At 53.5% G+C, this 14162-nt stretch overlaps 1 protein-coding gene across 1 annotated transcript in view; it reads left to right on the top strand.

Annotated features, from left to right (window-relative positions):
- MYO1F (myosin IF) overlaps positions 1–13762 on the top strand; it is a 31709-nt gene extending 17947 nt beyond the window's left edge. The window contains exons 16-28 of the mRNA XM_040629439.1: positions 1660–1741; positions 3111–3217; positions 3716–3814; positions 3915–4059; positions 9135–9249; positions 9343–9512; positions 10148–10293; positions 10642–10788; positions 10905–11053; positions 11527–11610; positions 12159–12354; positions 12441–12610; positions 13312–13762. Coding sequence (XP_040485373.1) covers positions 1660–1741; positions 3111–3217; positions 3716–3814; positions 3915–4059; positions 9135–9249; positions 9343–9512; positions 10148–10293; positions 10642–10788; positions 10905–11053; positions 11527–11610; positions 12159–12354; positions 12441–12610; positions 13312–13388 — 1687 coding nt within the window. The 3' untranslated portion in view covers positions 13389–13762. The remainder of the gene's footprint in view (positions 1–1659; positions 1742–3110; positions 3218–3715; positions 3815–3914; positions 4060–9134; positions 9250–9342; positions 9513–10147; positions 10294–10641; positions 10789–10904; positions 11054–11526; positions 11611–12158; positions 12355–12440; positions 12611–13311) is intronic.
- The last annotated feature ends 400 nt before the right edge of the window (positions 13763–14162 follow it).

The following is a 14162-nucleotide window of genomic DNA, read 5'->3' as shown; positions in this document are numbered from 1 at the left end:
GTGCCCAACTTCAGATGTGAGTTTTTTGGAAATGTATAGAGCTGTGCAACCATGACCACTACCCAGTTGGGAACATTTGCATCACACCCAAAAGATCCCTTGTGCCAAACTGCAGTTGATCCCTATTCCCATTACATGTGTAGTTTTTAATTTTCTCTTTTTTTAAGATTTTATTTATTTATTTGTCAAAGAGAGAGAGCACAAGCAGGGGGAGCAGCAGAGGGAAAGGGAGAAGCAGGTTCCCCGCTGAGCAGGGAGCCCGATGTGGGGCTCGATCCCAGAACCCTGGGATCGTGACCTGAGCCTAAGGCAGATGCTTAACTCACTGAGCCCCCAAGGCATCCCAGCATGTAATCTTAAATTTTCTAAAAACACAGTTAAAAAGTAAAAAGGTGAGAGGCACCTGGCTGGCTCAGTCAGGAGAGCATGCAACTCTTCATCTTGAGGTCATGAGTTCGAGCCCCACCTTGGAGGGTAGAGATGACTTAAATAAATAAACTTAAAAAAAAGTAAAAAAGTGAATAGGTGACATTAAAAAATGTTTTCTTATACCCAATATACCCAAAATATCATTTCAATATGCAATCCATATAAAAATTACTAATGAATGAATATGAATTAAATACAAATTACATTCTCTCGCCCCATACTGCGGTACTCTTTGAAATCTGGTCTGCATTTTAACACTCGCAACGCATCATGATTCGGACAGGCTAAGCCTCGAGGGCCTCGATAACCGCATGTGACCAGGGGCTGCCATACTGGAAAGCACAGAGCCGTGGTTCTCCAAGTAGGGTTCCTGGACCAGTAGCAGCAGTATCACCTGGGAACTCATTAGAAATTATGGGGCCCCAGCCCAGATGTGTAAATGAGAAATGCGAGAAGAACCGGGCAAGCTCTCCTGGTGATTCTGGTGTCCACTGGGGCAAGCCCTGGATAGAAAAACTGAGTTGATAAAGGGCTAGAGCGTGTGGTGGGCATCATTCACTCTCTCTTTTTTTTTTTTTTTTAACTTTCTTTCAATTGTGATAAAATACACACAAGATAAGGTTCACCTTCTCACCATTTTGCACTGTACAGCTCAGCGGCATGAAGCACGTTCACAATGCCGCCCCACCATCCCCACCCTCTCGTTCCAGAACTCTTTCATCCTCCCAAATATGTATGGATTGAACAGTGCACTCATTCTGTGATACGGCAGTCAAGGAAGACCTCATTGAGGAGATGAGGGAGGGAACTGTGAATGGACCAAAGGGTGTCTAAGCAATCCCCTGGTGATGGACAATTAGACTGGGCCTGTCTGTGACCACCCCAGGCAGCGAGCACCCCTGTCTGTATCTCTTCGCTTACACGTGAGCCCGTGCGTGTAGGATCGTTCCTACAAGGGGACCTGCCCCATTGCCCAAGATGCTGAGATGCTGCAGCACCGAGCGGTGTCCCTACTGCAGTGACCTTTGTTCTCTTTTACCTGCTACCCAAGTCATGCGTGGTCGTGGAGGCAGAAGGACCAGCGCAAATAGATCAAGGAACCAAAAGGACAAAACCAACTCTCCGGTCCTCACCACTACACCCCCCACATTCAGGGAGAACTGTGCTCCTCTGGGAGAGGGCGCCCGAGGCTCAGCAGCACCTCTGACTCCTCCTGTCCCTCCTGCCCAGGGCCTTCCTCCGGATGCTCTTTCCTGAGAAGCTGGACGTAGACAAGAAGGGCCGCCCCAGCACGGCTGGCTCCAAGATCAAGGTGCGCCTGGGGCAGGAGAGGAGGAGCTGGGCGTGGGGAGGGCTGGGGGCTGTTCTCTACTCACTCCCGAGTCCTGGGGCCTCCACCCCTCTCTCTGGCACCCTCTGTGTGGCAGGGTCTTCTTCCATCTCTAGGGGTACTGGGGGATTGGACCAGTTTCCTTGAAGTCCCCCCTAACTCTCTAAATCGAAACGTGAACCATCATCTTAATAATTTTTTGGTCTTTTGGTTCTTTGCCACTTTCATTTGAATTGTGGTAAAATATACATAAAATGTACCACCTTAACCATTGTTAAGAGCACAGCTCAGTGGCACGAAGCACACTCACACTGTCCTGCCGCTACCCCACCCGCCGTCTCCAGAACTTTCCATCTCCCCACACAGAGACTCTGTCCCCAGAAAGCACGGACTCCCTAGCCCCTGCCCCAGCCCTGGCTCCCACCATCCATTCTCTGTCTGTGTGGACGGGACGCCTCTGGGGACCCCCTGGGAGTGGGGTCCTGCAGGATGTGTCCTTCTGGGTCTGGCTGCTCTCACTGAGCACAGTGTCCTCAAAGTTCATCCATGTTGTAGCAGGTGTCAGGATGTCCTGTCTTTTTAAGGCTGAAAAATCTTCTAGCGTATGAGTGGACCACATTTTTCCTATCCATTCCTCCGTGGAGGGACACTTAGGTTGTTTTCACCTTTTACCTGTTGTGAATAATGCTGCTATATACGCTGGGTGTCCCATTCTAAAAATCTCTTCGTAACCACACACTGAGCACTTGTCAGCTGGCAGCAAACGTAGGACACTTTACATATGTGGGACTAGTCCCACCCGGGGGATGGGGAGACCAAGGCTCAGAGCAGCACAGTCACTGGCCCAGATCACACATCAGAGCCACAGTCGACATCAACGTCTCTCATGCCACTCTCTCCAATCCCCCCGCCTGGAACAACGTCCTGTCTAGTCTCCTCCAAGGGACTAAAATGCACAACCCAAGGCACACACACACGATTTCCTACTCCCAAAGTAGTGGTCCCCTGAAGGACAGGCAGAAATGTTCGATGCAACATGTCCTCCTGAGTGCTCAGTTACTCCATCAACAAACGTTTGCTGAGCACTTACTATGCACCAGATTAAGTGGTGAGTGCTGCAGACATGAGAGCTCCTAGTCTGAGGTTCAAGGATCAGGGAGACACACAGTATCGCGCCCCCGTGGTGTGTGCTACTGGATTACACACAGATCAGGGACACTGGGCCCCGTGGCTCACTGGGAGCCAGCCCCCCACTCAATGTGTCTGTCTCTTGGGCCTGTATACAGAGTGGGAGGAGACAGGGTCGGAGGGTCTCATCTGTGCACCACCCCCGCCTTCTCCTCCCCCTCAGAAACAAGCCAACGACCTGGTGGCCACGCTGAAGAGATGTACACCCCACTATATCCGCTGCATCAAACCCAACGAGACCAAGAAGCCGCGTGACTGGGAGGAGAGCAGGTGACCACCAGCTGGACCAATCCACACAGCCTGTCCCCCAGACGGACCCTCCCTCCACAGCCCACCCAGAGTCCCGGGACCCATCCCAAGATTAACCGAGGCTGACCCCTAGGACCAGCGCAAAACTCCTCGGGGTCCCGGGGTTATACCTAGCACTGACCAGGACCCTCCAGACTGCAGGGATGAGTGGAACCGAGTGTAGGGTGACCCAGGGACTAGCACAGCCTCTTCTGTCCCCAGACGCTAGGATGCACCCCTAGAATTAACCCTGGAACTGACCACAGAACTCACACAGACCCCTACCCCCCAGAAACTAGGCTCCCACCCCACAGAACTGACTCCCAGGCACTGAAGTCACCCTCCCCAAACTGCCCCACAGCACGAATCCAGACCCCTCCCCGGTCTCACATCTGCCCACTCCAGCCCTGCTCAGCAGCACCCACCCGCTCCCAGGACGAGGGAGTACCCCCAGGGGACTCACCCTGCCTTCCCCCTTAGGGTCAAGCACCAGGTGGAGTACCTGGGCCTGAAGGAGAACATCAGGGTGCGCCGGGCTGGCTTCGCCTACCGCCGCCAGTTCTCCAAGTTCCTGCAGAGGTGAGGCACCCCCACCTGCCCCCGGCCCTCACCGCCACCCCACAGAGGAGCCACCAGCAGGGATGTGTACCCCAAACCCTCCCACACCCTCCGCCTCCAGGTACGCCATTTTGACCCCTGAGACGTGGCCCCAGTGGCGGGGGGATGAACGTCAGGGGGTCCAGCACCTGCTCCGCGCGGTCAACATGGAGCCAGACCAGTACCAGATGGGGAGCACCAAGGTCTTTGTCAAGAACCCTGAGTCGGTGAGTGTGAGAGAGAGGCAGACACTGGCACTGCTGCACGGCCGCGGGTCCCGCTCCTCGGGCCCGTTTAGGCCTCGGGCATGTTGCCTTACGCCCTCAGAGCCTCCGTTTCTCCATTTGGAAAGTGGGGAGAGTAGTAGCCCCCCTGCAGGATCGGGGTGAGGCTCAGACGAAACAGGAAGTCCACCACGCAGTGTGTGGCATGTGGTGTGTGCTCGGAAAAACCCAAATTAGCCGGGCAGTCCCTGGTGGCCAGGGGTCAGGCGGAGAAACACACCGCCAGTGAGGGGTAAGAACTCACGGCTTCTCCACAACGTCTTGTTTCCTTCTGTCTGTCCTTCCCGTTTTGCTTTCTTCTTTTTCTATAACTTCTTTCCGTGCTCTCTCCTCTCCTACATTTTCTTACCTCTTCCCTCCTTCCTTCCTTCATGAACACAGAGTCCCTGGGCCTGAGATCGGTGGCTCGCCGATCCCAAGACCTGCCCCAGGCCCTGATCTATCAAAGACAAACCTCATTCCGCATCCTCCACGCACAGATGATCCCTCCAGCATGTCACCATCAGCTCTAAGCCTTTTAGCAAAAGGCTGGGAGCACCAGCAACCTGAGGCTCTGCTCGCAGGGCAAAACAAAGTAACAGTGACAAATCTGTTCTGGGGACCTACTGTAAGCACGGTGACTACAGTTAACAATGGTGCGTTATTTACTTGGAATTTGCTGACAGTAGCTCTTTCACGTTCTCACCACAAAAAAGAAATGGTAACCTAGCTGCTAGCTAACCTAGGAGGTCCTCATTCTGAAGTATATACATGTATCAAATCGACTCATGTGCACCTTAAACTTGCACAATGTTATATGTCGATTATATCTCAATAAACCTGGATGGGGGAGTTTTTTAGAAAGCAACAGCGACAAGAACAAAAAAGCAGGGCCAAGGCAGGGGCCGCCCGGCTGGCTGTCCATAGGGCATGCAACTCTTGGTCTCGAGGTTGGAAGTCTGAGCCCCCACACTGGGTGTAGAGATTACTTAAAAATAAAATCTTCAAAAATAAATAAAAAGGCAGGGCAAGGAATCCCCCTGGGGGCCCTTGCTGGCCACCTGCTTCTATGCGAGGATCGGACAGCAAAGCGGGAGCCGGCCGTCTGGACGAGCTGTGGTAACTCACCACACTCCCAGGCACATCTTACGTTCCCCAGCCTGGGCCAAGCTGGAGCACTGGGGAAAGGGCTGCTGCCTGCCCAGGCCTGGCCAGGGGCCTCATCACCTGCACGATGATCATAGCACCTGCCCCTCTAGCACCTTAGAGACTTGAAGACAGCTGGGAAATTGTAGAGACGATGCCCTTGACGTTACTGTAACTTACAAGTAACTGTTCTCTCAGCAGACCAAACACATAACACTGGGGTGGAGACTCCAGAGATTTTGTAGCTGCAAAAATAGTCTGTCGGGGCTCCTGGTTGGCTCAGTTAGTAGAGCATGTGACTCTTAATCTCAGGGTCATGCGTTCAAACCCCACATTGAGCACAGAAGAAAGAAAGGAAAAGAGAGAGGAGAGAAGGAGAGAGAAAGAGAAAGAAGGAGGGAGGAGGGGAGTGAGGGAGGGGAAGAAAGAAAGGAAGGAGGGAGGGAGGGGAAGAAAGAAAGAAGGGAGGGGAGGAGAGGAAAGGAAATTTAAGGAAAGGAAAGGAGAGGAAAGGAAAAGAGAGAAAGAAGAAAATTGTCTTGGGAGGTCGGGCTCTTGGTCCCCCACACTTCTCTGTACCTGCCTCTAGAGCTTCTCCCTGCAGATGCATTTGCTCCAAGAAATAAGAACAGTGTTTGGGGCACCTGGTGGCGCAGGCGGTTAAGCATCCGAATCTTGGTTTTGGCTTAGGTCGTGATCTCAGGGTTGTGAGATGGAGCCCCTGTCGGGCTCTGTGCTCAGCAGAGAGTCGGCTGAAGACTCTCTCTTCCTCTCCCCTCTGGCCCTCTCCCCGTCGCTCTCATTCTCTCTCAAATAAATAAATCTTTTCCAAAACTTTTAAAAATCGAAACTGAAAAAAGCAAATAGACAAAGCGAGCGCTGGCTAAGGCTATATAAGGTAAAATCAAATTCAAACAAAAAATGCAGTCTGCACATTTTGAGGCGAGGAAGATGGAACTGGCTGGAAATAATGAAATTCACAAAGGGCAAAGTTGGGCGGAAAAATTTTGTAAGGAAAAAAAAAGGACTGAAAATTTGCACAGGACAAAACATGCCGATGGGAATCATTTTAGTAAAATGAACACAGAAGAAAGAAAGAAACATGGGAACAGTCTGATGACTGTAACTGTGCTGTATCAAAATGGATCAAATTAAGTTACCCTAATGGAGTTGGGGCCTTTCTCAACCACAGATGCACTCACACAGGGATGGCTCTGACTTGGATTCCGCGTCTTGTAAGCATGGACTCAAAATATCCTTGATGTTTCACACACCAGCTGGCTCTCACCGCCGGTCATGCTGGGCGTGTTCATTTCCTGTGGCTGCCTTAAACAAAGTACCACAAACAAGATGGCTTCAGTCAACAGAAATTCGTTTTCTCATGTTTCTGAAGGCTAGAAATCCAAAATCAAGGTGTCAGCAGGGCCATGCTCCCTCTAAAGTCTCCCCGGAAGATCCTTCCTTCACTCTCCCTAACGCCAGCCATCCCTGCCATTCCTAATCACCCCATCTCTGCCTCTGTCATCACATGGCCTTCTCCTCTGTGTCTGGGTCCCTCTTCTTAGGACACCAGTCACATTGGATTGAGGGCCCACCCTACTCCAGTATGACCTCATTTTAACTTGATTACATCTGCAAAGACTCTCTTTCCAGGTAAGGTCACAGTCACAGGTTTCGGGTGGACATGAGCTGGGGGGGGGGGAACACTATTCAAGCCAGTACACTAGGATAAGCTCAGATTTGGGACCTATCTCACCCACTTTAAGCACACGCAGCTCTGCCCTCCACACATGAAGGAGATGAATTTTATTTTTAAAAAGGTTTTATTTATTTGAGAGAGAGAGAGCATGAGCGGGGAGAGGGGCAGAGGGAAAGGGAGAAGCAGACTCCCCGCTGAGCAGGGAGCCCAACTTGGGGCTCAATCCCAGGACACTGTGATCATGACCTCAGCCAAAGGCAGATGCTTAACTGACTGAGCCACCCAGGTGCCCTGAAGGAGATGAATTTTATTTAATTTTTTTAAAGATTTATTTATTTATTTATTTATTTATTTATTTGAGAGAGAGAGTGCAAGGGCAGGGGGAGGGGCAGAGGGATAGGGACACTCAGGCTCCCCGTTGATCAGAAAGCCCAATGTGGGGCTCGATTCTGGGACCCTAGGATCATGACCTGAGCTAAAGTCGGTCATGTAACCAATTGAGCCACCCAGGAGCCCCAAGGAAGACGAATTTTAAACTCTGTAGACAGGAAGATTCCTTTCCCAAATTGAAAACGAATTCCCTTCCCTGAGCAGAAATAACGAAGTTGCAAGACACTTGTCCCATCTGCCCTCAACAGCTAAGGGAGAGAGGCCTCCCGGTTGACTGGCCCACCCCCCACCCTTCTGCAAGTTCTTTATTCATACCTGACATCCTCTCAGCAAACTGCAGAATGCATTTATGTGCCCTGCAGACACGCTATATGAGGCATTGCTTGGGCATGCTTTGCACACAGATCCACTGACCTACAGAATATCGATCTGAAAAACAATGGAATATGGAAACTCCACTCAATTCCCTGCAGGCTGTGAAACTATAGTCTTGGTAGGGTTAGGATTCTTTCCTGGTGAAAAGATCCCCACCTTTGATGAACACCTATGAACACCCACAGCTTTAAAAGTTCTCAAAGATATATGAAGATTTATTTTAGAGAGAATGAGCAGGGGGAGGGGCAGAAGGAGAGGAGGGGAGAGAGAGAGACAGAGAGAGACAGAGAGAAGCAGACTCCCTGCTGAGGACAGAGCCCTATGAGGGGCTCGATCTCACGACCCTGAGATCAAGACCCAAGCCAAAATCAAAAGTCAGGACGCTCAACCAAGCCACCCAGGTACCCCTCCAAGATATATTTTTTAAAGTGCATTTGAACCAAGTATCTACAGAAGTACTTTAGTCCTTGCAGGGAACCCTGGGGTTTCTGGGAAACATCAACCACCTTGGTCAGCAAAGCAGGCAGCCAGGCTTTTAGCAGTGATGTGATATTTGTGTATTTGACAAATCCCTCTGGGTGAAGTGCTAGTTATTTTTCTAAATAAAGCCCCATTTTATTTACAATATTTTCCATTTCAGTATTTCCCTGATTGGCAATGTCTCTTCTATCACTAAATTTGTTTGAATTACAACATTCCCCAGTCATCTGTCCTATTCCAATAGGTTGTTCTATTCTTCGATCAGCACCCCATTGTTCTTATTTACTGTAGATTTATAACTTTTCATATCCAGTGGCCTCCTCTCCTTGATATGTTCACTGTTATTATTCTAAGTGAAGGGACATCCTTCCTGGCATTTCAACTCGGACTTGCTCTAATATAGTTTATATCCTAAATCCCCTCTGGACTGAGACTCTTATTAACTCAAAAGTCTGCTTTCTGCAAAAGCTTCTTTTCCAGGGCTGCCATGTATAGCCGTGCAGGTTGTACACGATACAACTACCTGGTCTCCAGGGACATCACAGTCCTATACACCAGATTTTCATATTTACAGTATTTTGTTGGTTTTCTAAGATGCACATTGGTTTACATTTCTAACATCTCTGAAATTGAGGTGCACCTCACGTGGGTGACAAGCTGTACCTTAATCAGCAGTGCGAGAAACTGTGATGTTACACCATTTCTGGCAAGACTACACAGCTAGTAAGAGGCAGAGCTGGAATTTGAATCCTGCAAGACCAGCCCACAGTTTAATTTAATGCAAGGGCTTGTGCCCCATATTAGGAGGGAACCCTGGGTCCACTCATTTGGAGGAAGAAAAAAAATGTTTTGACCGTAGGGTAAGAGCATGTGTGCGGGTGCTGGTAAGCAAAAGCGAGTGGGTGGGGTGGGATTGGAGAAAGACCCACCACCCCTCCCTCTTGCGCAGCTCTTCCTTCTGGAGGAGATGCGAGAGCGCAAGTTCGATGGCTTTGCCCGCACCATCCAGAAGGCCTGGAGGCGCCATGTGGCAGTCCGGAAGTACGAGGAGATGCGGGAGGAAGGTGAGAGGCTGCAGATAGGAGGCTCAGAGTGGGGACAGGTGGACTGGGAGGAGCCAGGCCATGACTTCTGCCCCTGACCTGGTGTTCCCACAGCTTCCAACATCCTGCTGCACAAGAAGGAGCGGAGACGGAACAGCATCAACCGGAACTTCGTTGGGGACTACCTGGGGCTAGAGGAGCGGCCAGAGCTGCGTCAGTTCCTGGGCAAGAGGGAACGCGTGGACTTCGCTGACTCAGTCACCAAGTATGACCGCCGCTTCAAGGTGAGGCACTAGCAGGTGGGCACCTCTGGGACCCTGGCCCCAGCCTGGCACCCCCAGCAGAGGTATACCCTCACCTGGCCCAGACACACCCGTCCACAGGTATACACTCAACTAGTGTAGATATGTCTGGCTTTTAAATATGCCCTCGCGTAGCCCAGACGCACCTGTCCATCACATCTTCCGCGAGCCAGACACAGCTGTCCACAGTTACACACTTACCTCACCCAGAAGCCCTGACGAAAGGCCACCCCCACATATCCTGGACACACCTATCCATTAGGTATACCCTCAGCCAGTCTAGATAGATCTGTCAATCAGACATATCTTCACATGGCCCAGATACACCTGTGCACAGGTACACTCTCTTCTGGCCTGGGCACCCACGTCCAGCAGGTATACCTCCACCTCTCCTGTACCTGTTCGCTGGCCCAGAAACCCCTCTTGAGCCAATGTACCTTTACTTAACCTATTTCTTATATAATGTAACTCCTCATATACCTTCATGTGGAGGGAAATGCTCAGCTGACCTGTCCTTCACCTGCTGGCACCACTCCCCTGCCTGAGGTGGATCCCCTGGAGCCAGGTGGCCCAGGCCCAGGGCTCCAGCCACTACCTCTGCTCTTGCATCCTCACAGCCTATCAAAAGAGACTTGATCCTGACGCCCAAGTGTGTGTATATAATCGGGCGGGAGAAGGTGAAGAAGGGACCAGAGAAGGGCCAGGTGCGTGAGGTCCTGAAGAAGAAGCTGGAGATCCAGGCCCTCCGGGGAGTTTCCCTTAGGTGAGGCCAGGCCCTCCCCTGCCCCAGTCGCCCTCATCTGCCCCCTTGTCATCCTCAGCTGCCCTCATACTTCTCACCCCATCTGCCACTCTGACCATCTAACCTACCAATATACCTGTCACCTTCCCCTGCCCCCACACTCATGATCCTTATGTGCCAAGAGCACCTGTCCCCTCACCTGACCCTTCTCTATGACCACCTTCCCAGCTCCTTGCCACCTCTCGCCTTTTCCCCCACCTGCATCACCCCTCACTTCCCTTCACCCGACCCTCCCCGTCGCATCTCACAAGTCACTCAAGCCACCATCACTACCACCCTCACCTGCCTTTCCTCCCATCCCTCCCCCAGCACAAGGCAGGACGACTTCTTCATCCTCCAAGAGGACGCCGCCGACAGCTTCCTGGAGAGCGTCTTCAAGACGGAGTTCGTCAGCCTCCTGAGCAAGCGCTTCGAGGAGGCGGCGCGGAGGGCCCTGCCCCTCACCTTCAGCGACACGTACGCCCCCCGCCACCGTCCTCGGGCTGAGCTGGGCACAGCGCCCCCTCTCCCGGCCCGCGGCCGCGGCCCTCTTGGGGAGTGGGCGTCCCCGCAGCTTCCTCCTCTCCCCACAGACTACAGTTCCGAGTGAAGAAGGAGGGCTGGGGCGGAGGTGGCACCCGCAGCGTCACTTTCTCCCGTGGCTCCGGCGAGGTGGCGGTGCTCAAGGCCAGTGGCCGGTCCCTCACAGTCAGCGTGGGCGACGGGCTGCCCAAGAGCTCCAGTGAGTCCGCGCAGCGCTGGGGGCGGAGCCAAAGAGGCGGGCCCTATGGAGGCGGGGCCAGATAGGGGGACTAATCACGGCTGTGGGGGCGGAGCCAATGAGGCCGGCCCGGAGAGGGTGAGGGCCGTGGAGGGGAGGATCGAGAGAGACGTAATGGAAAGGACTCGGCCACGGAGAGGGCAGGGTCAGCGAGGTAACCAACGAATGGGAGAGAAATGTGGAGGGGGCGTGGCCAGGGAAATGACCCCTCCCCAGCAGTAGGCGGGCCTAGAGAGCCGGGCTCTGGGAGGCTGGGCCAGTTACTGGGCAGAGCCACTGTTCCAATAACTACGAGGCGGTGCCGATGGTACCGCCGGGGAGCCGGGGGGCGGAGTCTGGGGCGGAGCCACAGAGTGGACTGGACTTGTGGGCGGGGCCAAGAGCCTGTTGTGGTCTGGTCACCACTCAACTTCCCATATCCTTTCCCCTTTCAGAGCCTACACGGAAGGGAATGGCCCAGGGAAAACCTCGAAGATCAGCCCAGGCCCCTACCCGGGCAGCCCCTGGGCCTCCCAGAGGTGAGGAGACGTGTCTTCCCTTGCCTCTTGTGTGCTCCATGACCTAAGCCATGCCTGCCGTCAACAGATAGAGAGGACCACTCTATTCTCTGCCCAGAACTCTTCACAGCTCCCCGCCTTCCACAGAATACAGACTAAGCTTAGTTTGATACTCAAAGCCCTACAGAAGCCAAACCCAGCTAACCACCGACCTCTTCTCTCCTCCCATCTTATACTCCTGTCACACAAGCTACCTCGTATTTCGCCAATTTAACAAATTTGTTCTTATCTCCAAGCCTTTGCTTGGGCTGTTTGCTCCTCTCATCTCCCAAATTCCTACTTAGCTTGAGCGCCTATTCATCCTCCAAGACCCACCCACAAAAGCCCTCCTACAGAAGAGAATGGGGGAAATCTTACCCCTGCAGAGCCTCCCTCTGGGTCGGTCCTTACCATGCTGGGTTGAACATGTGGCTGGCTGCCTCCTCCCTCAGACTGGGATCTTGGAGCTAAGTCCTCCCCAAATCCTACCATCATCCTGATAAATGCCTCCACTCTTGCTCCTGCCACAGGCCTGGACCACAATGGGGTGCCTCCTTCTACCAGAAGGGGGCCCCTGCCCCTGGAGATCACACCTGGAGGGGGCTTCCAGCAGCCTCTCCGGGGCCCTCCATCCTCAGCCCTGAGGGCGAGCAGACGCCCCCGGGCACGGCCGCCCTCAGAGCACAACACAGAATTCCTTAACGTGCCTGATCAGGGTGTGGCAGGGTAAGTGAGGAAAGAGGGCAGCCGCAGGAGGTGGGCAGGGGGCAGGGGAGTGTCTGGGCTGTGACGAGCACTCCCTGTGCCCACAGCATGCAGAGGAAGCGCAGTGTGGGGCAGCGACCTGTGCCAGGCGTGGGCCGACCCAAGCCCCAGCCTCGGACGCATGGCCCGCGGTGCCGGGCACTGTACCAGTATGTGGGCCAAGATGTGGACGAGCTGAGTTTCAACGTGAATGAGGTCATCGAGATCCTCATGGAAGGTGTGTGTCCCAGGGCAGAGGGGGGAGGAGTCGGAACCCTGACACAGTCAGGCAACCCCGCATTCCTGCTTATCTTCCAGAGGAGAACGGAAGCAACCAGCCCCCACCAGAGATACTCTCTTCAGGGCCAGTGGCTGCATAGACTAAAAGGCCTTGGGTCTAGAGGTTCCCTCCTAAGGCACTCGGGGGGCCTGGCCTCACAGCAGCATGCCCAATCCCCTAGGCCTCATTTTTCTCTCCTGTCAAGCACAGGGCTAACAGCAGAACCTACCTCAAAGAGACCCCTTTTGAGTAAAAAATGGGTTGGTTGTGTCTGGATGGCCCAGGACACCTTCCCACCTTAGTCCCCTGGGCTGCCCCCACCCCCCAGAGGGACTTGGAACTCAGCAGCACCCTCTGCGGGTAAATGGGGACCCCCAAAGGGGTCATTCACTGGTCCACCATGGGGAGTGAGGGGAGGCACCTGTAGAAAGAGATTAGGGATGAGCACAAGAGAATGGTCTAGAACATGACAGAGTGTGAGGCAGTGGCAGAAAAAACCACGTGTCAGTCGCTCCCTCTTTTCCATCTGTTGACAATTCTCTTTTCAGTGTTTGCCTTCTGCCATGCCAGTGGCAATGAATAAAACAGGCGGGGACCCAGCCTGAAGGCTTTCTCCTGGGTGGGCTGGACACCGCCTCACGCTCCCTTCTCGCCCACAGATTCCTCGGGCTGGTGGAAAGGCCGGCTGCACGGCCAGGAGGGCCTCTTCCCAGGAAACTACGTGGAGAAGATCTGAGAGGGGGCCCGGATTCTGCCTCCTGCCTGCCTGCCTGCCGGGGAGCCAGGCCCTTCCAGCGAGGGCCTCATTTTCCTTGGCCGCATTAGCCAGAAGGTCCAGTCCTGTGGCCTCCAGCCCACCCCAGCCCAGCCCAGGCCCTGGGTCTGGGGGTCACCACTGCAGCCACCCCAGGGCCCTGGCCTCCCCCATGTCACACGCGTTGCCTCCTGTTTCAAACAGGGCTAACAGCAGAATCTACCTCCCAGCTGCCTTGTGAGTATAAATGAGTTGTGTCCTGTTGGCAAAGTGCCAAGCACAGTTGGGGGCACCTTGACAAGTAAGACTCCTCTTCTTCTGTCATCACTGAGGCAATAAACACTTGCCAGGTCAAAGTGTGAATTAATTTACTGAGCGCTAACCAGAACTACTCCCAATGCTGAGGGGGGAGCCACAAATACCCCACTGCAGGTGCAAAACTAGGGGCCAGGAGAAGTTTTGCCACTTGTCCAAGATCCCACAGAGCCAAGCCTTGGACTCATATATACCCCCACCCCACTTCTCCCCAAACTGGAGTTTGTCTCACTTGCCCGCTTACCCACTCTTGGCCATTTGCATCCCAGTCTTCCTGCAGAAAATAGTCTGGTGGGTCCTGTCAGCTTTGAATCTGCAGCCCTCAAACCCATCCCGGACCTGACTGGACCCTGAGGAAGGAGGCAGGTCCCACATGGCCCCTCACAATCCAGCCTGGGCCACCCCTGGCCCCTGAACACCCCCCCCGCCATGTCGCTGCCT

Source organism: Ursus maritimus, unplaced genomic scaffold (genome assembly GCF_017311325.1).
Source record: "Ursus maritimus isolate PB19 unplaced genomic scaffold, ASM1731132v1 scaffold_14, whole genome shotgun sequence".
Classification (NCBI taxonomy): domain Eukaryota; kingdom Metazoa; phylum Chordata; class Mammalia; order Carnivora; family Ursidae; genus Ursus; species Ursus maritimus.
This window is presented reverse-complemented; position numbering and strand designations above follow the sequence as displayed.